Below are 24,900 nucleotides of genomic sequence, written 5' to 3' on the forward strand. Positions count from 1 at the left end.
GCCCATATTCTATGGCCAGCCATCACAATAGTTTACTTTTCGCGCCATCACTATGTCTAACCTGTACAGAGTACGTGTAGCATTGTGATATTATCCAGGGAAAAAGGAGTCGTTTCGGTTCGGAAACGTCCGTTTTACGATCGATTTCTGTGACGTTTCATGCACAGCACTTACTCCGAGAAAATGGAAGAAGTGACAAAATGTAGATACATCGATTGCCTAGACGGTCGTGGAAAGGAGCAAATACTTCACGAACTTCCCGTTTGCGATACCAGTCTCTGCGTGAGGTGGTTGATCAACAGTGGTCACGTGGACCTGCTAGGAAAAGATTTGGACACGTTACGGTCTATGAAGTTTTTCGTCTGTAACAATCATTTTACGGAAGATTGTTATCTGAGCAAAGGCACTTTGAAAGAAAATGCAGTTCCTACACCGCATTGGAGAAATCTTTCAAGAACGTTAAAAGCCACGAAGTTGCAACGGGTAAGTAATTTCCCTTTACTCTCGTCATCATTTAGTAAACTGTGGATTATGCGAGTTTTAACTAAATCTGAGTAAGTGAAATTTTAGACAACAAAAACATATAAAAAATTCAAGAGAGCTGATATATTCCGATGGATTTATAGACTCTAATAAAAACAAATAATAATTTTCTGTTTTAATCTAATTTCATGCAATTGATAAAAAAATTGTTTGAAATGGTTTAAAAATCCGCATTGTCTAATCTTTAAACGTGATTGATGAAATCGCGATGTTAATGTCGACGATGACACTAACGATAGCCTAACTTTGTGTCGTTATCTTTACGTAGAAAAGTCAAACGAATGGCCAAGAAAATTCAATGGAAGGCATAGTAGAGGTAAACCAAGGTTTGGCAAAAATTTGCCCTTCCGAGTTCGAAGCGAATCAATGGTGCCGAACCTGTGCTACGAAGAAACATAATCTCGTAAGTATGACAAACAAGGGAAAGGGCACAGAGATGAGTCTTCTATCAAAACTAAAACTTTTGATAGAAATTGACGACGAGGACGCGCTACCGACAAAGATGTGCGACGAATGCGTCGATAAATTGGAGCAGTCTTTCAAGTTTTTTCAACAGATTTATGTAGCCGACAATACGTTACGTCACGTTTTTCCAAATGCGCGCACGAACAACGTATCCAGGAAGCCATTATATTCGCTTGGCGAGCACCTGAAAAAAGAGCAAAGAGAAAAGGAAAAGGAGAAGGAGAAGGAAATTGAGAAAGAGAAACAAAAGGAAGATGAATTAGTGGGTGGAACCCCTAGAATCACAAGGGGCCTGTTCCGACGTGGGCGAGGAAGGCCCCGAACTCGTGGGTATGCCGGTAGGCCGAGAGGGAGGCAACGATGGAGTCACAGAGCGAGTCAAATGACGATGCCAATTGCGAATCTCGTTTCAATTCACGATTCCAGTGTCGGAGGGTTGACAACGCCGAAGGACGAGCGCCGGAATTTGAAATCGTCCATCTCTGAAGAGGATCAAAGAAGTACAGTTTTTTCATTACTGACGGACACTTGTCGCAGTGACGAGGAACTCGACTGGGCGGATGTTTTGAAGGTAATGAACTGTCAAGATTCGCATCTAGCTCCAAAATCACTTGTCGACGAGTCGATTAAAACGGAGGTCGAGATCAAGACGGAAGTTGGAGCTCAGATTCAAGTGAAACTAGAGGCTGAGCAGCCCTCGGCCACAGAAGCGATCGAATCGGAGGAGAAGTCGCAAGTAGTCTTGGAGAAAGAGAAAAAAAGCCCACCAATTGAGTCGGAAATCGGGTCCACTGTCGGGTCAACGATCGAGTCAACGATCGAGTCAACGATCGAGTCAACGATCGAGTCAACGATCGAGTCAGCGATCGAGTCAGCGATCGGGTCAGCAATCGAATCGTCAATCCAACTTGAACCAGAGTCGGCTCGGAGTTTTGTCTGTGAAGCGGTGTCACCATTGGAATGTAAAAGCATGAATTGCGAGCTCTGCAAGGAGACATTCAAATCGAAGCGCGAGTTGCAGACACATTTAGCGGCGGTACACTCTCAAATATCTGGTCACATGTGTACAGATTGCTCGGCTTGTTACGAGAGCGAGTCACTGCTTTCGAAGCATCGCGCGTTGCGCCACGGACAGCGAAGATATCGCTGCGAGCACTGTGACACCGAATTTCTCGAGAAGAGAGTGCTCAGGGAGCATATAAACAAATGTCAATGGCCTGAAAGGTCATACTACTCTTGCGACTCATGCGGAATAGCGTTCGATTTAAAACAGGATCTCACCGAACATGTAAGAAGTCATACAAAAAGCCCGGCTGCATCGTTTCAATCGGAGAGTGCATCCTCGAAATTAAACCCTTCTGAATCCGATCAAAACCATGAATTTTCTGCCTCTGTCTCAGCGATAACCGCGCCCGTAAGCAGTGACATTACACTTACCGAGACGAATTCCAACGACGATACTATTCCTGGATTGAACAGCATGCAAGATACTGTGGCTAAAGCAGAGGAGCGTGTACAGATGGATACGGAACAAACATGTCCGAGCTGTCACGAAAAAATTGAGGACAAGATGGACCTGAATAGTCATCGGACACATTGTCGGTCGAACAAGAGAAAGGACACAACGTGGTGTTGCTTGATCTGTGGTAAGAAATCGTTTTCTTCATTGGAAGAATACGAGCAACATACGCTCGAGCATTCGAAGCGAACCAGAATGTCATCGCCGTCGTAGAATCAAGACGTCGCCAGCGTTGCGTGATGGAAGTGTGTTTTATTTCGAGTCGTCGTCGTTGCGACATATCATCTTCCGCGAGTCGCCGCTTCCGCAGGGGCGTACTGGATGTCCGAGTATAGATACAAAAATTATTGGACTAACAAAATTACTCGCTAAGTACAACGTTGGCGTTTGCGTTCAAAGTGTCCCGTTGCATGAAACACAACGAAGTCAGCGATAATATATTTTCACACATCTCCCAATAAAGCTGCCATACGAGTTGTTAAGCAATTTGCGATTACTGGTCGCAAATTCCTCGTACACGCGTTGTCGTTACGGTTTAATGTAACAGACAGTTTGAGAAACCTTCAACATTTCGCACACGTACGCGTACAACTTAGACATGTATTACTCGCGACAACAATGCCGATGATCCGCGAGCACAGCGATGCGAGTTGCATCTCTCGACTTATTTACAATGGGTTGGAATCCTCAGCGATGAATTTGTAAAATTGTGCCCTAATAAATACAGCGTGTTTCCTTTTTAAAAATTGTGTGATTTCACGAGTAAAAACTACTGTTCCGATCCTGTCGAGATTTCGAACGATGCGCGCGTCGGTCGATGAAAGCGGCCATTCGTGAGGAAGGGATCGCCGCTCCGGTGGATATCTGCAACGAAAATAATTAATGCTGAATCCAATGATCGATCGGACCTGTCTAACAGGACTAAAAACTCGTCACTATACCTGAAACCAAGGTGATGACAAACACATTCTCGCAGTCGTCCTTTCTTCCCCGCGTAGACACAGCAGCCCTCGGAGAAGGTCCTTCGCGTCGCCTGATATCTTCGCAAAGTATTCCTCGGGGAAACAGAAGTCGCATTTCAATATGTTCGTGGTAGTCTCCTCGATCGAATCGTCCAAAAACGGTGAAAGTCCGCTAGAATAAAATGTGATAAAGCTTTGTCGGGAATAGAAAAATGAGCAGACGATACGATACCTTAATAGTACGTAGATGAAGACTCCGGTGGCCCACATGTCCGTGTACGGGCCCATCGGTTTTCCGAGGACGGATTCCGGAGCTGCGAATTCCAGATCGACCGGTGGAACTACTTGATCCACCGGCGCGGTCTTTACAGCTTCGCCAAAATCGATCAATTTGACAACGTCCTTGTCTCGATCAATCAGAACGTTCTCCGGTTTAATGTCCAAATGTGCTCGCTTCCGGGAATGCAGCCACCATAGTGCGGACAACAATTGACTGGTGTACTTCGAAACGGTTCCTTCCGTGTAGTCGATCTTGTTACTGAGGTACGCGAACAAACTCGAACCGTTGACTCTTTGGATTCACAGATAAACAAATTGAATCGATAAAGTATTTGAGATAGAGGGAGAAGAGGATGAAATGTCATACTCACAGTTCAAGGACTATTGTGTCGGTGTCCGAATGCGGCGCCTCCTCGAATAGAGCGAACGCCCGGACAATGTTGTCGTGACGAGCGACTCGAAGCAGATCGTATTCAGCGCGCGTCAATGATCGAGACTGCTTCGATCGGGACACTTGCTTGAGCGCTACCTCTTGTCCCGTTCCTTGATCCCTGGCTCGATAAACTTTCGCGAACCTACCGCTTCCCAGCTCCTTCGGTTCTATATACATTTCTGCGAACCATACCGCAGCCGCTTCTCGACCTACTACTTCTGCGTTCTTCGAGGAACGTAAATTCTTATCGTCGACGGACGTCGCGATTGATAGTTCGTCAATCGATTCATCGGCAATGTTTTCACTTGCAGTGGTCCATACGTTGGGACCGATACCTGGAAAATCGATTTGGCTTGATTGTGAGGGGTACGAAAAGGTACAAAGGACGCTTTGAAAGCGTGAACTTACCCACAACGCGGAGAGGAATTTTTGCCGAGCAAGAACCTGTTTCGTGATCGACACGGCAATGGTAAACTCCGGAATCGGTGGGCAGGCAGGGAACGATCTCGAGGGTGAGAGAATCGGCCGTTTGGAAGAGACGATATCGATCGCTTTTCTCGATGTCGCATCTTTGTCCTTCCTTTTTCCAAGAAACGATCGCTCGTTCCGCGCGACGGACCTCCAGCACGAGACGAGCCACGCCACCGGCCGTCGCCCTGATCGAACACGGAATAGTCAAGATCGCGGGTGGACCATTCTCGTCCGCGGTGTCATGAACATGAACGGTCTCGGCGTCGGTATCGATTCTCCGCGGACGGAAAGACCATGCGCGACTGATAGACGAATTCGGAACGAGACTCGCCGGGATCCAGAATTCTTCTTTCCTCCCGACCACCGGAGACACAATCAACCCTGGACCATCCAATCGAGAGATCTTCAGCTCCTCTCCGGCACGCAATTTTCCCCAATCCGCGGTCAACCTTACTCTGCTACCTGGAACGATCTGCGGAATCTACCTATTAACATTTCGGCCAGTCCTTTCTCTTTCCTTTCGGCCTCATGCACTGGCTCGCTCTCGATCATTCTAGCCGCGTTTTATACTCGTGTCGTCCAACTCACCGAAATAATTTTTTTCCCGCTCGATTCTCCTCCCTCCCCCTTCTACGAAGCTTCTTTAGAACGCGACGTCCACGCGCATCACGATATTCAATCACCGATCACACGGAAACAAACAGGATAGAGAGTAAGCAGCAGAGGGGTCATGTTTCTAATTACGGAAGACAGAAACAGTAGCAAGAATGATTGAAAGATGGAAAAGACAGATAGAGGAAGAAATAGCGTACAGCAACATCAACAGAGAGCAATAGCACCGGCAACGAAGTCTATGTACTATATTAAAAGAGAATTGAACGATAACGGAATGCTGTCCACAGTGGAATGGTAACGATAGCGGCGATGGAGACGACGGCGGTGGCATCGGCATCGTTCAACGACAAAAATTAGAGAACTGATCGCTGCACCAACGAAAAGTTATACGATAGAGAGGGAATAGCAGCAGGCATCAAGAGGCAGAGAAAGAAGAGTCCTTATGCTGCAATTGCAAGAATTCCAATTACGGATAAGCAAATAGACTTGTGTGGACATGTACAATGACGACCATATACTTAAGAACAGCTTTAATTCTGTCTCTGACGATTTAGAAATTTTGTTTGCAGATCTTGCAGCTAAATGGTAGCCATGTTCAAAGTAAACCACTCGTATAGTTAAACAGTATTTTAAAAATAATCAAATTAATGCAATGAGATGCACTCTCACTCTCACCTCACTCTCCCTGCAGAAATGCTTTGGATAAAAAATATATGAAACTGAAAAGATAAATTACTAATTTTTGAAATAAGATACCGTAAATTATTAAGTCTGTGTCCAGTAAAAGTTTTCTTTGGATATATGTTATTTTGGTATAAATATCGGATATATAGGATAAAGATTCGTGTAGTTTCTGCTCATCAGAATACGTAATCAATGAAAATAAAATAGAATTTTATTTTCTATGGTCATCATTGTAAGCGTATCGAGTTTGGAGTTTGTGCAATGTTGTCACTTACCGGGATCGAGTTGTTGCGAATGGGGGATCGTGGTCGCAGCGTGCTACGAAATCCTTCGAGAAAATGCAGTCTGCTCTTGGTGGGACTCGACGTTCGTGAGGATTCGTCGAAGGTGCCGCCACCGGCCCGAGATCGTTGAAGAAGCGACGTCGTATTCGTCGCAGCTGCAGCCCCCGACGCACTTGCAGTCGCACTTGCAGTCGTTGCTGAGGTCATTATTGCTGCTACCAGAGTTTTCGCTCCAGAGGTAGTAGCCGAACCAGGGATCATCTCGTTCTTTCCATCCTCGCTCGATTTCGACGCACACTGCGATATCGTCGGTGAAACCGTCGAAAGAACGTTTCCTCGACACGGAGATTCTGGGCTCACGCCACGACTGTACGCCAGCAAATTATAAATGAAATTTAAACACGGTACTGCATCCATGGACAAGCGTGCCTTGTCTCGTATAACGCGGTTACGGTCATTTATTTCTGGCTCGACTCAATACTCAAATTATGTCCTATTTTTTAGACGATTCTTTATATCGTTTTTAATTCCTGATCGCAATACGTAGTTCGATCGGTGCTTCGAAAAATCTTATCAGTAGTCGTTTCCTACTTATTCAACCATTTGCAAGTTAATGGACTTATTCAATTGAACACAATAACGGCCTCTGTGATAGTAAGATGATGTTAACGGAGGACCGCTTTGGATAAATGTGCAATTTCATAAAGGGTTAAACGTGAGCGAAACAACGGAAGAACACCAATTACCGAACAAACCCGATACCCCATTTAGCCACTACTGCCGTGTTAGCCTATTGGAAAAACATTTATGTGGAAGTCGACGTTGAACCTGTGGTTTGTCTGACCGCAAACGATCGACGCAGTACCGTGTTTTTTTTTTATAAACGATAAGAGAAACAAGCTGTTAGTCGAACGGAAGGTAAGTAAGATTTGTTAGAATGGGCGTGGGAGAAGGACGCATCACACTCCAGAAATGTTGATCAATGTACAATTTATTCTAAACAAAATGTTTACGGTCTCGCGGAATCATTAGTCTCTTAGTTTTTATGTCGTCTCTCATGAATGCACATCTATGTACAGCATACTATCCCCAACTCCTTCCTTTCACCTTGTATTATATAAACATTATTAAAAGTATTATACACTTGCAACGTTAAGTTGTTAATAGGTAATGTATGTTCCTGTTGGGGGGTGGAATAGCACCTGAACTATAATACCCGGCGTGTCGTGTACCTCGTGTGTACCTTTCGATTTTTTTGTTGCACGCGTTTATTAACGATACAAGTTAAGCACAATATGTATGCTATTAATATTATAATTGTGTTGCTCTATTCTTAATATATTATACATTCTCGTTAAACGGAGAAAACTGTTAACAAATGAGTGGCGGTTTCTCTAGCAAAAGTATGAATTTTGACATAGTGTTCGTTGTACTCAGCTATTAAACGATTCTTTCTTCTTTCTCTTTTTTTTAATCAAACTTTTCAGCGAGGTCACTGTATTACCCCACCCCTCATCGACGCGCGATTCCACGCACATACAAATACACGGACATACACAGCACGCATTCGTACACGCACGCACGCTCGCACGCACGCGTAAAATACATGCACACCCACGGCACAGATACATGACGCACGTATACGGAAACATGCAGCAGACACGCACTTCTATTTCTTGATCTCTTTTTGTCTCCAAATACGACATACGAGTAAAGGAGTAGTGTGTATGTGTGTGGTGGTGTATGTTGCGAATGTAATGACTTGTGTATGTGCGCAGGAGTGTTTGTGTGGGTATAGGTATAAGTGTGTGGCTATGTATGAAGAAGGTGTAATTCGTGTAATAGTGAATATACATTGTTATACCTACCCCCACCTGCATAGGTGTGTGAACATATAGTCGAGGAATAACAGAGTCCTTATAGTTTGCTTCGGCTTGCATCTTATCGCGTGACATCGCATTGCATCGTATCGCACAGCATCGTATCGCATCCGTAAGTATAGCGTACGGTCTCGTCTGGCACTGTGTCATGTCGTATCGTATCGTGTCGTATAGTTAATAGTATGGTATCGTACTGTAGCGTTTCGTCTGTTAATCGTATGATAAACTACATATATTGCATAGTAATGTAAATGATCGTGTTTCGGGTGAACCGTAGTAAGCCCGGTCGAAGGAACGTCTATAAAACGACTCGAAAAAGGAGGTAGGTACATTAGGTAGCCAGTGAGTGTATAGTGAAAGACGCTCTCGCGTTAAAGCCACTCCACAGCAACAGCGAGGTAGAGATTTTCAGACTGCGATGTTAAGGCAAACAAGAGGAAGCACTTCGCACAATATGGTGGAGAGATAGAGAGAAAGAGATATAGAGAATAATGTACGTGTAGCGTGATCAGAGAATAGATCTTGGTAGAGATGAGAGAACGAGAAACAAAAAGGGAAAACAGAGAAACGAACGGGCTAGTATCTTTCAGGAGACGACTACGGTTCTCTAGCGTTACAGCGCAGTTCTCTGTATCTTTTTTTTTATATATATATATATATAGATATATATATAAAATATACAAAAATATGTCGGAACGAATCTTCACAGGTCGAGCGTTGAAAGAGAGTCAATGCAATGTTGTGTGAATTAGATAGAGAGACGCTTACAGTGGATCTTTGGTAAGTTCCTTTTGGTAGGCAATCGGCGACTGTATCGCCTTCAGAAAGTCACGTTGGGTCTGCAGGATGGCAGTGATCGTTTCTACCCATTCCTGCTTCCGTGGCCCGGTTTCTTCGAGGGCACTGCAAAAGAATCTGAGGCCAGGTTTCCTGGGGTCCGTCGATCGGATCTCAAACTTCTCCGGATCATCATAGCATTTTTCCAGACTCATTTTATTCACCTGTCGATCAGGCAATACATACAATGTTCTTAAACAATTTTGCAATCGTGTCGTACGATTCTATTATATAAATGAAGGAAGATTGAATGGAAAATATTGATGAAATGCGAAAAACGTCTTCTTACCTGGATATGAGCTTTGTAAATGTAGGCGGGATTCGTGAACTGCGTCTTTTTACCGACAGCTTCACTGAAAATGATGTTTTGCTCGAAGAGAAACACATGCCATTCCCTTCCTCTGCTTGAGAGATTCGACAATTCCGATACTAAGAGCGGACCGTGTAGCAACAGTTTACCCTGCGCGGTAATTTTTCCCTAGAAGCAACACCGGAACAGGTGATTACCGGTTCGGACAAAGATGCGCAATAATTACTTACGTCGAATCCTTGTAGCCTTCCGACATCCATCATGTCGTTGGCTGCTTTAGGAATAACGCGCATCACGTGTACTGCGGCTCTCAAACCTTCAATTTCTGAGGTTCTTCTAGTCCGTTCTGTAATCCTCAATGCTTCTCTGAGGAGAAGTTGGTACTTCGTAATTCTTTGCACAGGTTTGATCAAGAGATCGCAGAGTTGTAACCGATGTCCAAGTTTCTGTCGCAGATCCTGTAGAAAAATCAATTGCGATTAAACTGCAAAAGGCGAAACCGGGAGAAGCTCGACGAGAATATGTACCTCGAAGTAAGTGTCGATATATTCAGAGACAATGTACTCGGAGACAGGCTTGTTTTGACAATAAACGACATACATATGTAATTTCCTCTCGTATCTCTTGAAAAGTGGACCAAGCTCTTCCGGTCGTTCCAAGCAACGTTCCAACGCTTTCAGGAAGAAACTGTTCCAATGAAACATCGAATTAAATACAGAGAATCATTCGATTAATCTTATCGCTAATTATGTTTCGAGGGAAAACTCACTCTCTGTGCCACTCGTAAATCGCCTCTATATTGCCAAATACCATTTTATCCTTTCCACCGCGCAAATCCTCTGGCAAAGGAACCTCGCATTCGGGATTCCGCATCAGCGCCATATAGCCTTCGACTATTTGCCCGAGATCGTTCACGTAATCGTTCTCTGTTTCTACTAATTCTCGAACAACGAACTGTCGCTTCGTTAGAGCGGTGCTTTCAGCATCAGATTCCTCTGTGGAAATATAAGGCGGGTTGCTGGTTGTCGCTGTTGCCGTTGCCGTCGTCGATACCATAGCAGTAACGCCTTCCGTTGTCGACATAGAACCTTCGCTATAGACATCTTCATCACTAGCCGCAGCAACGCTCGTGCTTTTACCGCTAGGCGTTCGCAAAAGACTCTGTCTCTCTTGGTTCTCTGTGTGCTGCTCCTATCAATGTGATTAATACGCGTTAACAATCAACGTCAAAAAATCCGAAATCATTCAATTATACAAAACTTACCATTCTTTCTTTTACGATCTGTTCTATCTCGGCTAAATCGACTGTCGTAGCACCGTCTAGGATCTTTGCGGACCGCTCCGAAGCCTGCAAAAGAAAACAAGAGTCAATTTATTTGGAAGCTCATTGAACAAGGTGTTATTAAATTCTACGGATGTTTATATTTTGCAGATTACGCCAAGGAATTTTAATTGGTATCCACTTTGCATAATGCAAGCAAGGAAGAAAATGACACGCATAAGTAGTTGAAAGGGAAGAACTGATTCTCACCCGTGACTTTCCACAAGTTTCCGTAGGAATGGCGGTTCCAGATGCTCCGTTGGCGGTTCCTACGAGAATCGGATCAGTAATGGGTTTCATGGGCGGTGGAAGTTCCAGATCATCCTCGACATCGTCCGCTCCGTTTTGCTCAGAGTAAGTCAAAGCTTCCACGTCGTCTGGTTCCGGCACGTCTTTCTCTAATTCAGAAGTCTGTACGATCTCTATTTCTTCCTCTTCTTCGACGTCAATTTCGACTTGAATGTCGGCGTCGAGATCCGCTACGTCGGACGCTGCAGCCGATACGTGCGTGGAAGTGGACGTCAAAGTAGAAATGGATATTGGGACGGCGGACCTCGATACTCGCGTTTGCTCCGCACCACTGGGCAATTTAAATCGCTTTTCCGAAACGTGCTTCTTCAGCGCGGAACGATCAGTGGGCGCCAGCCCGGTCGATGTGGATGCCGGCGTTGGCGTCGTTGTCGACGTTGCTGTTGCTGTCGCCGCTGCGTTCGTTGATTTCTCAACTTTACCTTGGCTGAGTTTACGCAACGGTGGAGGTAGCCACTTGCGTCTGTGCACGATCAGAGAATTATAAATTTCTCTTTAGCACCTAGGTTATTACATTAAATTGAACGTTCAGTCTTTCGGATCGCTGAAGCGTACTCACCCGCTGAAAACGCGTCTCTTGTTCCCAGGAGAACTCGTGTTCGCTGTACCGCTTCCATCGCTTGCGATGCTTTCTGGAATAGATAAATCAAAAATTCTTCATTGCTCGATTTACGCAGAAAGTCTATCCTGCGATAACGCAACCTTCTTTTCAGAAGTTAGTCGTTCTTATTGATGAATCATTTGTTTCAAGAAGCTATCAGCAATCAACGTACGTATCAATTTTGAAATTTTCCAATCGACTTTACGACACAATAACATAATCGAATAATTGGAAGCTATTCTATTATGTGGAAGACCGAGTCTGACATGAATATCTTAAAAAAATATTCAAAGGAAATGGAAAAAAAAGAGTTTAAATCGTTCTCTTTACCGCAATTAATTATGCAGTTGTAAGAAACATTCGCTTGTTGAGGGTTAATCTCGAGAAACATAAAGGAAAAGCAAAAAGGAGAAACGTACATATTTCGCCTACCGCTTCAATAGAAATACATCTTGCGGTTGCCAACAAGTTAATGTGACACAATTTCAGAAAAGGTTATCGACCATCGATGTAGAGTACGTCGATTACGCCGAATATGTAACACCTTGCTCCACTGGTACGCCAATCGGAGACTCACCGGTCAAGGACATAGTTATCCCGGTACGTACATCGTCGTATTGATCCGATACGGCTGCGTCAGAGCGCGCGTACCATAAACGTTCTCAAATATATAACCGTATTTTGACAACGATCTATTTGTCTATATAATATGACAATATTCTATTGCATTATGTAGTATTACATATCAATGTAATATACAATACCTATGTAACATGTACCAATCTACTCGTACGATACCTCGAACTCGAACTTCTCTTCGCTGCAGCAACTTTATTTGGTACCGTGTCCTACATCGTAATCTGCTTTATTCGGCTTTCGTGCAGCGTTACTTTACGTTGCTCGGTTCACTTTCGGAAGTTGCTCTATTCGAAGATTCTGCTTCGCTTCGATTTATCTATCTCGGTTATACTATAGTTTACTTTCTCTATTAAATATCTTCCCCTGTTTATTCGTTATATGACTAAAAAAAAGTATCAATATAGGCCAAATTGGTCGGGCATCGACTGGTCTTCTAAGCGAAGTAGAAACGGCAAGCAATAGCCAGACATAACAAAATAGCTAAACCTAATGCCGTCTTCGAATCTTCCTCAACTTGATTGCATTTTTATTTCTGCAAGATTCTTTTAACTGCACAATATTTTTCTATTTAATCAACAGCTAATTCATTCAAAGATGACCATATTTGAAAAAAGTATGGAAAATGCGACAAGTCTCAATTCTGCAATTTTATGTGTTCAATCGTGAAACTAATTTTTCCGCTCGGTACCTGGTCTCTAGTTAAAGCACGACTCGTGCAACCTCCTGTCCAGTTCCTTGCATTTATTCAACCTTAATACGACGTAAGAATAGCGCAACCGTACTGACCTGCGTCGTCCGGTAGCGTGGTAGCGACCACGCTCTGAGGGTTCAATCCAGCGGACGATACGCCAGTGGTAACCGCAGCCGTTGTTGCGACCGCAGCAACCGCCGCTGCTGCCGACGACGAAGTGGACGATGTCGATGACGACGAAGACGTTAAGACGATGGCAGAGGACGACGACACGGGTGTCGTGAGACCACCGGTGGTTTGGCTTTGATTACTTGGCTGATGGTGCTGCTGGTGGTGATGATGCTGGTGATGTTGGTGGCTCGGAGTCTTTCTAGATGGCGATGTCTTATTGGAAGCTGGCGGTGGTTGTTTCAACGCGCTCGTCGGCACCAATCCCTCTGGTGGAGGATCGACCTGTCCTTGCGCAACCAGTAGACGCACGTGGGTCCACTCGGCTGCGTTCACACCGCTGATATTGCTTCCATTTTCCAATACCTCGACTTGTTGACCTTTGGTCACCGTCAACTCCCTCGAGCCAGGTGCCGCCGAGTGATCCGCGATAACCCAAGTCAGTTCGGTTACGCCGGTCTAGAATCATTCATCGGGAACGATAAACAAATGCTTCTCCTTTGATGTTCATCCCAACTTTTGCAAACGACAGGACGTCGACGATCGATTCAGCGCGTCGGCTTTAATCGTTGCCACGGAAATCTGAATCATTCGGCCCTTGAAACGAACAAGATACAGTCAACCGCAACGTCATGAAACTTTGAACTTGGAACGCAAAAGATGCAGCAATCTGAACAGAAAACACGAGCACAGGAACCGGTGACACGAGTTGAAATTGGAGTTGAGCAAGTGGAAAGTTGAAGGGAGCCGAGACGAGCGCAGATTGACAAAATGCCGAGCACCGATTATCTATGACTTTGCAGACCGATGGAGCGTTTAATGGATTACCGATGCTCCGGTGATTTCGATTTTATCGAAATAGCTTGTCTTCGATGGACAGTCTGCAGTTCCCTAACGGTACCTAAGAACAAGCCCATGTATCTGCCGAGCGTTCCACGGGAAGCAAATAAACGAAAACATATATTAACGGAACGTCTCTCCTTCTCTCCCGTTTTATCACGATTCGACACTATTTACCTTTTACTATTATTACCGCGCGAAAAGATTCATGTGTGATAAACACAGCTTAACGCATCGTCGAAGATAAGCGTCGTAATCGTCGGGACATGTCAAAATGTAAGCAGCACACGCCTTGATCGCGATTTCCGGAGGAAATAAAGGTGTGGAGCACGTCACCTTCGAAGAACACCAATGACTTGAGTATCAGTCCTTCCAAACTCTACTATGTACGGAGTCATGCGGTTATAACGATCGAAGGAGGATCATAGAAGAATTCGATAGTTTCTGATCAAATCTGGATGGAAACTGTTGCACGCGTCGAGGATCCACCGTGACGATGCTTTTATGTACGATCGCGCCACGATAAACGACCGAGAAGTCAAAACAGTTAGAAGAAGCTAACTGGTTGGTCCCGCGTCGCATTCCGCCGACGAAAATAGACTTTTTCCACGTGCCAAATTTTGCCGATTCTACTTGAATCTGGCTCCGTGCTCTCGATACGTGTTTTATCGAGCGAAGGATCCTGATCGGAATCGGCCGTTGCCGACCAGAAACAAACACCGATTTTGAATCAGAGCTGCGGCCGCTTCAGGTCTCGAGGGTGCTCGCCGAGGGTCTATAAAATTCAACTTGCACAGCATATCGGTGGGTGCCGCGCATTCGTGTTCAAGTTCGATCAAAGATTCTAAACTCGAGAGCACAGGCCAATAATATCTGCGCTTGGCGTCAATTGCTGGGTGCCTTGCTCGCCTCCGAACGTCAGATTCCAAAGAAAACGCGAACACCGGATAAACAGGAATACGGGATTTCCCATTAATCCTGCGGAATTGTGACGACTATGGACACTCGAAGAGATTGCTGTGGAGCAGACTCGCATGCGGAACATCTCCTGCATATTCTCCGTGAAGATTAGAATCAGCAGAGCATCTCGATGGCGGATCGTGCGCGGAAAATGATTGCAGGCAAAGGGGGTGGTAACAGCACCGTCTTCAGCAGTAAATCGCGAGAAAGAAGGCCGAATAAGGACAGCCTCGAAGTAGGATGAATACAAAACCACGGATGTGGCTACCGATACAGCGGTAGCGGATGTGGACGAGAACATAGACACGTCAGCCTGATTCATGAAAAACGGCGGTGTCGAAAAAAACGCTTTGATTACGTAACTTTATTAATATAGAAAAAATATGCCAATTGGTGATATAAATCATTGCACGACGTGTGGGTTGTTAAAGTTTTCACGAAACGTCCTTTGCAAACAACCGAATAAGGGCACGCAAAAGGTAATAGTTTTTAGAAACGTGCATGGGGACGGAAGCGAGAGAAGATTGATCGCCGCAGTTTCCTTAGGTTATATAAAATTTATTGGTGCAAGGCGAGCGTTCTATTGGCGTTAGGAGAGGAAAGATCGCGAGATCGCGGGGAAAAATGCGATGCCAGCAACGCGCATACGTGATTCGCGACACAAGGCACGGCAAGTACTTGAGTACCTGGGACAGAGAGGTTTGACGGTGCAAACGTCGGGCCTGGAACGAGCCCGGAGTGTCGATGGTATGCTGCCTCGAGAGGGCCGCGTGCGGTGGAGCTACGGAACTCTGCCGGAACCAGGGTAACGAGATCTTCCTGCGGGCTTTCTGGACCATCGTTGCAGGCTTTCCTGGCGACGTCATGACAGTTTCGCCTCGTGTTCAGAGTTCACGTGTGGAAATACAAAGGGCGAGCGTGAACGGTGAAAGACGGAATCAAGGATGTCGTCGTACGTACGACCGACGACATACTTCCGGTGACTGTTTCCCTCGCGAACGAACAACAAAAAAAAATAACTCGATTTCGACGAGATCGGTCGTATCGCCTTACTCACCGTCGAGCAGACGAGCCATTCGACCCGAGTATCGCGCCCGTACTGAGCCTGTTACCTATCAGCCTCCTTCTCTGTCCCGCCGATCTATTTCTCACCCCTCGCCTCTCACCCCTTCCGCTCGACCCCCAGTTTCCGCGTCTCTTTTCTTCCTTGATACCCTCGTCTCTCCCCTGTACCAGCCCCGTTCCCAACGCGCTTGCTCACTTTTCGATTATTCCCGAACCCCACCCAAAACTGCTCTTGCTCACTCGCTCGTTCGCCTGCTGGTTGGATGACCGAATGTTCGGTTGGATGATTACTACTAGATTACCCGAATAATCTATCCAAAGTGGCTAACAGTACAACCGGTACCATTTGTTTCTACTATCCATTATCGAGTTTCATCTAACAAGATAGATGAACGAATTTAAAGAGATAACGTTTAACCCTTCTATGAACGACCTGATAGTTAAGTATCAGAGAGATTTGTATGTAGCAGACATTGTTATTGGGAAAACAGAATTTAAGGAGTTGAGCGCGTGCGAGTATATATAGTTTGTGATGCACAGACAAAGCCTATTCAACCCGCGTGTATTTAACGACTTTTTCAACTGTTCGCGACAGTATTGTTTTATTACGGTGATATACAATAGTACTACACCTGTACTACGGTCTATTGAATTCTTGAGTGATTTATTGCTATTGCAGTCGTCGTATCAATTATACCACACGATATTGAGGATACATGATACTAATACTGTTTCTTTTTAATTATGAATTGCCTTACAACCAGGTTTAAGAATCCCTAACTCAATCATTTATATGATGTAGACAATACAAATTTTCAAGTAGAAACATCAATTGTGTTTCTATTGCCAACCTGGTCCATTTTGTCAGATTTGTCGGAGCTATCGATATTCTATGGACATGCAGAGTACGTGGCATTCATGGTACAACTGGGAGAATAGTTAGAGAATAAGTAAGAGAAGTAAGAGAATAATTTTATGTAGAAAACCGAATTAGAACGTAGTAGTCGTCATCTCTCTGCTTGTACCACGAATACTCAGTATATATGAAGTCAAAAAGTGATGGTTTACCTTGTCAGAGTCCGTGGTGTTGGTGGATCCGAAGGATGCCAAGGAGTTCCTATCCAGATTCTCGACGCTGTCATCTAAAGAAGCACATTCCTCGAGGTCTCTGCTTGAACGCTGACTTGAACTCTTCTTAGCGGGACTCTTGGGCATGCTTAAACTGAAATACGTTTCTTGAATAACCTCGCGTAATCTCTTCACCCACAATTGCTTGGCATCCATCGAATTTGCACGGAGAACGACGCGTGTATCGCTGGTAGGCGCTCGACCCGTCCAAACCGCGAATTTGCACTCGTCGCCTTCAATGTGCTCGGTTACTCCCAGTTCAGATGTCATTAGGCGGCTCTTATATATATATTTCACCTAAAACGATAAAATTATTGCTTACCCACGCACATTGTTAGAACTTTTCCTTTCATTACTTTCCGGTACAGACCTTTCCAGCGGAATCTTTGACTTCTTTGCTGAACAGCAGGTATAATTCGAAGAGGAATATGTGCCGATCCCTGCCTTTTCTGATCAATTGCTTCGGATCCCATACGGTGAACGAATCTTGCAGCACTACATCGCCGAGAGTGTCTATTCTTACGTCGCATCCTTCCAGCATGCTCAAATGTAAGGCATCGTTTGCTTTCTTAGGCACATTTAACATCACTTCCAAGCCGTCTTTTATCTCGCCTTGTCCTTCTTGGCAGCAAGCCTGATAGTCGGAGAAATGAAAAGAAAATGGGAAATTTCAACAGAATAGAAGAAATAAGGGAAAAACATCGTGGTTACGTATTTGTACAACGATGCGTATAAGCGCACGTGTATGAATATACACCAGAAAATAGCACAAGAAAGCGAAGCCAGGTGGAAACGCTATCGATTTATCGGCCGTAATAACAGATACCTACGTACCTGGAGATCTTTGAGGAGCAGCTGATACTTTGTGATTCTTTGCACGGGTTTGATTAGGTACGCGGCAATCGGGTGCTCGACTCGGTGCTTTCTTTGCAGTTCCTCGAACCATGTGCCGCCGTGAGCGACCAGAAACTGGTTGCTCTCCGGTTTATTTTTACAGTATGTCACGTACATGTCAAACTTAGGCGCCTACGCATAATTCCAAGTAAGCAATAAAGTTTCAAACAATAATTCCAATCGATACCATTAGAAATGCGGTACCAACCCAAGTGACGAAACAATGTCCAACGTCCTCCGGCATGGTCTCATATTTTTCCAATTCACGAAGAAATATATTGCTATGAAATTGATGAATCTCCTCCATATTGCTAAAAATGATCGATTCTCGACCTTGCAGTCCTATCGGAGCGTTGCTCTTGGCGCATCGCGTTTCCTCCAAAAAACAGCGGATACAGGTTTCCAGATCTTTCACGTAGGTACGTTCTGTCTGGAGCAGCTCTGCCATTATAAATCTGTCGAGGCCAAAACAAACTATAAGATCTAATATGTTATATAGGTATCATCACAGAATTAGAAGAAACATACTCTTTTCGTCGTGCAGATCGCCTCTTTTCCTCATTCAGTTCTTTCAGGTCCTTCCCCTTGATTTTTTCCTCGAGCAAAGGATCAGAATTACGATCAATGGACAGATCTTTCTGACCATCGTCGGATTGAATACCTAGATCGTCTTCGATCTGCGTCTTGTAGCAATCCATTCGCGTGCTAAAGTCTTTGTACCGTTGATCGACTTCGGCAACAGATTGCTTAATTGCTGCCGCATGAGCATGACCCTTCTCGACCAAATTATCAGCAAGTTGTATTAACAGTTTGACCCGTTCTCTCGTTTCCTGTGTGTAATAAGAGAATAACCAAGAATCAAATCCGAGTTCAATAAGAAAACACAAACGTCTTACCTTAGCAGCTCCCTTAAACTCGTTATGTTCGCGTAACAGTTGTTCGTTTTCAATACGATTTTTGCCAACGTTGGTATGAGTGGCTAAATACAACTCGCCTGTTTCTCGAATCCATTCTAGAGCTTGTTTAGCGCTACGCTCAAAAAGAACGTACTGATGACACTGATCCAGTCGTTTTTTACGTTGCGTCCAGTATTCCAGGACTCGGTTTTCCTTGCTGAGTAATTCTTCCAAAATACCTAAGCAAAACGATCCTACATGAAATTATACTAAAATATAAACGTAACAAGAACTGATGTGAAACTAACTTTTAACTTTATTCTCGGAACCAGCACTGTTCGACTGATAGCTATAAAATTGTAGGCTACGGTTCGTATATTTGAGGAATGTTTCTGCGGTTCGTCGTACCAACGTGCACGCTTTCAAAAATGCTTCTTTTTGCTCCTGATGCTTGCCAACAAGGGTTGGCACTTGCGTGGCTTTCTCACCAGAGGCACACCAATCTTCGTCTCTCTTATATTCACGTTCGAGACTATCTAATACGGAACGTACTTGTTCCGCGGTCTTGTAAAAATTAATACTAGCGGTCACTAATTTATGTCTCTCTTCAGCACACGTAACTAATTGTTGCCATCTTTTGGTCACGTCCTCAGCGACCTCTCTTATGCTCTTTGGGTCGTAGTGATTCGCGCTGACCAGGGCATCTGCTCTGTGTTTCACCTACGAAGCAATCTGTGTAATCCCTGTGTATATCCTAATAAAAAATAAAATGATTTCTCTTTACTTGAACAGCCGAGGTATGCGTCTTTTCTATAGCAACTTGAAACTGTTCGTGTTCCAAACGAAGCTGCTCAGCGTCCTGCAGATTCTCCGGAACTCTTAATGACGCTAATAACATCGCTTCTCCGTTACGAATCCAATTGGCTACGTGAGTGGCATCTGTTTGCAATTGCACCAACTGGGAAGCTTGTTCCAAACGTACCCTTCGCATTTCTGCCAGATCTTCTGCGTCCATTTCTCTCTCGTTCAAAAACTCTAGCAATACTTGAACCCTAGACGCGGCACTGTGTTGACCATCCGCCATTATGCACACCCCAGACTGTTCCAATACCTGCACAAAATTAAAATTTTGAATATTAAATTCATAGGGATAGTAATTCTTTATTCGATCCTCACTTGAGCGAGTTCCTGGCCTTGTTGCAGAACCTGAAAGGCAGTGTTCTGCATGTGAGCAACGCCATCGTTGTGCACACGCAACAACTGTTCCGGTGAACCCTCTCGAGGAGGGCCTTGCAGCTCTTGCGCCCACATCTCTAGCTGACCACTTGCTTCCAAAGCATCCCTTTCAAAAACACGTAGTCGCAGACAGAGCTCGAGTCTCAGTTTTCTAGTAGCCCATAGATCTTCCAATTCTTGCCTCAAACCAGCTAGCCTGTCGAGCGCAGCTTCCACTGCAGCAATCTATAAGATGATCGCACTTTATTGTCCGTGCTTGTTGTCTCAAAAACAAAAAAAAAAAAGAAAATTTCCTACCGAGCCGGTACTGTCAGGAGCATCGGTAGACTCTCGAAGTTCTCGAAGTAATGCCTCGCCTTGCACAATGGTAGACGTACAAGCTTCCAAACAAGAGGCTCTATGCTGCGCACACTGTTCCAGCAATCTCTCTGCTGTCTCCAGATTCTCTGCCACCTCGTCCTGTTGTAGCTCTTGTCGCAATTCGTCGACCCAACCGCTCAACTACTCGAACAAACAAATATATGTATCATCACATTTCTTTTCCTTAATTCGTTACAATATTCTGATAGAAATACAACACCTCTTTCTCGTGAGTGTAAAACACAACCGCCAAATCCAATCTTCGTCTACGCTGCTCAACTCTGGCTGCAAAACTACTAACATGAGCTTCCAATTCTTGTGCAACCGTGTATATTTCATCGGCAGCACATTCTCCCGTATGCGCTAATTCTTGTGCAGCAGTGAGTAACTTAGTGGCATTGGTATATGTATTCTATAACCGAGAAAAATAAAAATGATTAGAACGCTTTTCTGAAATAAGAAAAATAGTCAAAGAGTTCACATACCTGTGCAACGTTTTCAAAATGCTCGTGGCTCTTCTGATACACTCTGGCCTTCTGAAGATTGCGACCTACTCCTGTATTCTTTCTAATAAACACCTCACCGTGATTCGTTAACCAATCTAGCACTTGCTTCACATCCTCTTGAAATAATCTGGAACCAATAAATCCATTATGTACTTGCAACCAAATAACCCGATAGAAGAGGAGGCACGTTAGTGTACCTTAACGCGAGACGCTGATGCAGCTTCACTTTCCGAGCATGCCAACGCGCTTCTAATGCTCTGTGATGACCCAATATTTGGTGAATAACCGCCAAGACGTGAGACGCACCCTCGCTATAATCCGCAGCTGGATTTCCGCTCATACCGGAATGTCCGTCGATGCCGTGTCCATCTTGGCTCTAAATAGAATCAATTATTTTTAATTTATTCGTTCATTCGTGATTGCTTAAAGCGTAAAGCGAACAATCTACTACCGCGTACCGACAGACAGCTTCGATGAATCCGTGTATACACGGTTCAAGCAACCGGCTCAAGCAACCGAACAAACATGCAATCTATTCTTGTTTTATCGAAGCGTGTCCACGTGATTCGTTCGTAAAATATACAAAAGACAAGAAAGATGAACGAGGAAAGCTGGTCTGCAAAATGCAAACATGTACAATTCATGCACACACCAATGGACGTACATGTTTTCTGGCCGTATGGTCTATCCTCTGTGGTTGATTACAGACTTGCACGAGATGATCCAGTTGATAAAGAAGCTTCTTACTGGTACTATGTACCTAAACAATTGGATTACCCAAAACCGTGTTAAACATTTGCTAAGCATTTCGGTAATGTCGTCAATATCGTCGTTGGTCATTAATATTCGGATTCACGCGATAGAAGAAAATGAACAAAGATAGAACAACAAAAAGTCGTCCATCTCGAGTAATACCACCGATGGGCGTGCACGCGAGCTTGACCCGTGTTTTTCTTTCGAAAGAGTTAACTCTCACCATCTACTGACCACCCTATTTATACCAAAGCGCACGTCCACCGGTTAGAAGCTATAAAAGTAACAATTGCTAATTGTCTCATACATAATCGATGGGAAACGTATCCGAGTTCGAACCGTGAATCGAACTCAGGCTGTGACAAACTTGCAGCATCGAACCTAGTCCGCTCAAAAGTGCTTGATACGCGTCATACACCTGTTAAATATCATTTTCCATTACTATGAAAGGCGTACGACTTCATTCTCAGTATTATTATCGTCTCTTTGAATGTAAATACGTACATAGTCGCCCTTAAGTATAAGTAAATAACATTAAATCTTAACCGCGAGTCAAGTTCATTTTCATGTCTGAATCCGAAGCGGTAACAACTACAGTCATTACGTCGTTCAGAAGAAAAGAATTACCTCTGTGTAAGCTTGGCACATTGCTTCGTAAAGCGACTGGTGCTGACGTATATGAGATTCTAGAATTGGTATTTCGTTAGGTAAATTGCCAGCATCGCAAGCTTGACTCCATCCTCCGACACTGTCGACATACTGTTCAGCCTTATGGTGAAAGACAACACTCAAACTGAGAACTGCCGTTCGCTCGTCCAGACCAGCAGCAAATTCTTTCCAAGCTCGATCCAGTCGACCGGCAACGGCTCTAACGTGTCCCGCAGCGTAATGTTGCGTCTCTAGCAAACGACTGGCCATAGTTAAAATCTTATTCACGTTCACGTAAACATTCATGGAACTCATGGTGAAATGCTTGTGTTCCTCCTGGAAGGTTTTGGCAAATTGATAAGACCGTCCGATCTCCACGTAATTCCCCAAAAATCTTTCTCTGTTGTGACAAATCCAATCAAACATTTTCTCGCAATCTTGCTCAAAAAGTCTCAGCTGGAAGCATTGATCCAGTTTCATCTTCTTGATGTGCCACACCTGTAGAAGATGCTGCTGCGCTGCGTGTACGGAATCAAGATGCTGTATTACTAACGCTTCCAAAGCTCGGCCATCGGGGTCGGTACCACCAATGGCACCGCTCTCAATGCTGCCTCCTTCGCTGCTAGTTGTAGCCATGCCTTCAATTACAAAAAATTACAGATAATAATGAAGATACTACAATAACACGAGTTGAGAATGAGAAAATATTTACTGTTATTGAAACGTTGCAACAACCGTTGTCCGACCACTTCGATCTCCTCCACTGGAACCTTTAGGATTTTCTTCTTCATCTCATTATGCAAATCAATTCCCAGTTTAGCGCCAGCCACATCGTCCGCAAAATCATTACGACTTAAGTCCTCCTGTAAGTCATCCAACCGATCGAGAAGATCAGCCGCCTGCCACGTGAAATCTTCTACCGCGAGCCTCGTATCGATCCATTGTGCATGATCGTATTGCAACGATCCATCCAAGTCCGCGGTTAATTGCGTTGGATCTATCACTTTTGCAAGAGCATCTAAACTTATGGTATTTATCTAAAATTATAGAAAACTTCATTAAACCTTCTTATTGGTATGCATTTATGAATCCTTCATGAAAATCTTACTTACCTCGAAATTATATTTCTTTTGTTTAGCCAAGGTGGTCCGCTGTTTTTGCCAGAAGTTTTCTGGTTTTATGATAAAGGCAACATGAACCGACCGATGAAAATGTTCGTGTAACACCTTCAACAGACAAAAGTAGATTTTGAGTACTGATTTCTTAAGCTTCTGCTTATAATCTTCAAGGCAAGTTGCTGGAATTCAGTATTCATGTAAATTACAAATATTAAATGCATGAACCTTCAGAATTGGTTTGACAGAATCCCAAGTAGCACCACGCATGTCCACGATAACTGTGAAACGTAATCCCCTGGCCTCATCGCTTGGAACAGTTAGGAGATACTGTAGTAAACGACGATAATCCTCTGGTTTTGCACGTTCACGTCTGGGTGTTGTCGGAAAGACAAGCACTGGTCCGCCTCTACGATCTCGACCACCTGGCAATATAGCCAAGCGCTCTTGGAGCAAGGGTAAAACCTCAGCTGCTCTAGTTCCATCCATGTCCGTTATTTTTTTCAACCGAGCCGTAGCTAACCAAAAATATTAGTATTATCATCATTAAGTTGGATAAATGAGACAGTCTTCTCATTTTCAGACAGCTAAGTTGAAATATTTTGCCTGAAAAGAGTCACTAATCTCTGTGTATGTTCATTAAATTTGATATCCAATAAACTCCACGAAGCTCACGATACGACAGTCTTTAGTAAATTCTTTAACACATAGTTCTTCTATTCTATTATTTGAAAATGATATGACAAAACCGCATACTAGGAAATTGGATGAAGTGTACGTCTTAGTAGATCACACGTCAAATCGACGATTTACCGACGTTGATAACGGCCTCCGGAAAAATTCGGTAAATCGTTCGAATTATGAGAAAGAGAACGGTGCCTGGTAATCGCGCTACTTGAACCACACAACCATTACTACTGTCACAGAATCATTGTAAAAGTAGATATTATTTTTTATGCTCCTTTCGATAAACGATTCAGAATAAGGACAACACGACGAACAAGAGTTGCTGGCTTTGTTCCACGCATGGAAAACAAATTGTTTTGTCTGGCATTTTCAGTTTACATATTCTCGTAGATATACACCCGTGTAAACCACGAATTACAAATCGAAGAGCACGGGTGTTGAATTGAAATGAAAACCGTCTGGCTTACCCGTTAAAGATCAATTCGAAGAAATTTCGGACGTCCCGATTTTCTTCCCTGCACCATACACACATTCGTTATGGTAGACGAACTACGGCTCATATCCTTTGTTCCTGAACGTGAAAACTTTTGCAGTCGCGATCAGTGCGAAACCGCAAAACTGCTATCTGCCAATGGCAGTCTGCCATGTTCGCACGGATTCGTTCGAGCAGGAACTTTTCAACGACCTCTTCGTTCGAATATCAACGCAGAAAATTGTATACGCCAATGCGAGTTGATGTCGTATGGTGGCAGCACAAATTTTTTTAATTCTCCCAAACGAAAAGTCAAATCCTACAAAAAA

At 44.1% G+C, this 24,900-nt stretch overlaps 2 protein-coding genes across 10 annotated transcripts; one reads left to right on the forward strand and one right to left on the reverse strand.

Moving 5' to 3' along the window:
- The first annotated feature begins 17 nt into the window (after nt 1-17).
- On the forward strand, nt 18-3,273 carry LOC144473672 (uncharacterized). The gene is made up of 2 exons (XM_078187766.1): nt 18-483; nt 812-3,273. Exons 1-2 carry the CDS (start codon nt 160-162, stop codon nt 2,738-2,740), a joined length of 2,253 nt encoding a protein of 750 aa, XP_078043892.1. The 5' UTR covers nt 18-159; the 3' UTR covers nt 2,741-3,273.
- On the reverse strand, nt 2,757-24,900 carry Trio (trio Rho guanine nucleotide exchange factor). Of its 9 annotated transcripts, none has more exons than XM_078187762.1 (34): nt 24,567-24,885; nt 23,641-23,930; nt 23,410-23,523; nt 23,010-23,334; nt 22,277-22,935; nt 21,561-21,656; nt 21,094-21,272; nt 20,876-21,023; nt 20,611-20,802; nt 20,328-20,531; nt 19,971-20,255; nt 19,579-19,905; nt 19,103-19,514; nt 18,795-19,033; nt 18,427-18,728; nt 18,107-18,353; nt 17,839-18,030; nt 17,375-17,638; nt 16,945-17,301; nt 12,939-13,470; nt 11,472-11,544; nt 10,814-11,375; nt 10,547-10,630; nt 10,052-10,473; nt 9,810-9,969; nt 9,513-9,740; nt 9,262-9,450; nt 8,904-9,136; nt 6,247-6,622; nt 4,610-5,153; nt 4,140-4,536; nt 3,722-4,060; nt 3,469-3,661; nt 3,254-3,391 (listed from the first exon to the last, which is right to left on the reverse strand). In XM_078187762.1, exons 2-34 carry the CDS (start codon nt 23,899-23,901, stop codon nt 3,284-3,286), a joined length of 9,243 nt encoding a protein of 3,080 aa, XP_078043888.1. In that variant the 5' UTR covers nt 23,902-23,930; nt 24,567-24,885; the 3' UTR covers nt 3,254-3,283. The 9 variants fall into 9 exon arrangements, 6 of the variants coding, with proteins under 6 accessions (XP_078043889.1, XP_078043888.1, XP_078043886.1 ...); XM_078187760.1 differs by having other exon boundaries at nt 21,549-21,656; XM_078187761.1 differs by lacking the exon at nt 21,561-21,656 and adding an exon at nt 21,957-22,067 and having other exon boundaries at nt 4,610-5,144.

Source organism: Augochlora pura, chromosome 7, assembly GCF_028453695.1.
Source record: "Augochlora pura isolate Apur16 chromosome 7, APUR_v2.2.1, whole genome shotgun sequence".
Taxonomy (NCBI): domain Eukaryota; kingdom Metazoa; phylum Arthropoda; class Insecta; order Hymenoptera; family Halictidae; genus Augochlora; species Augochlora pura.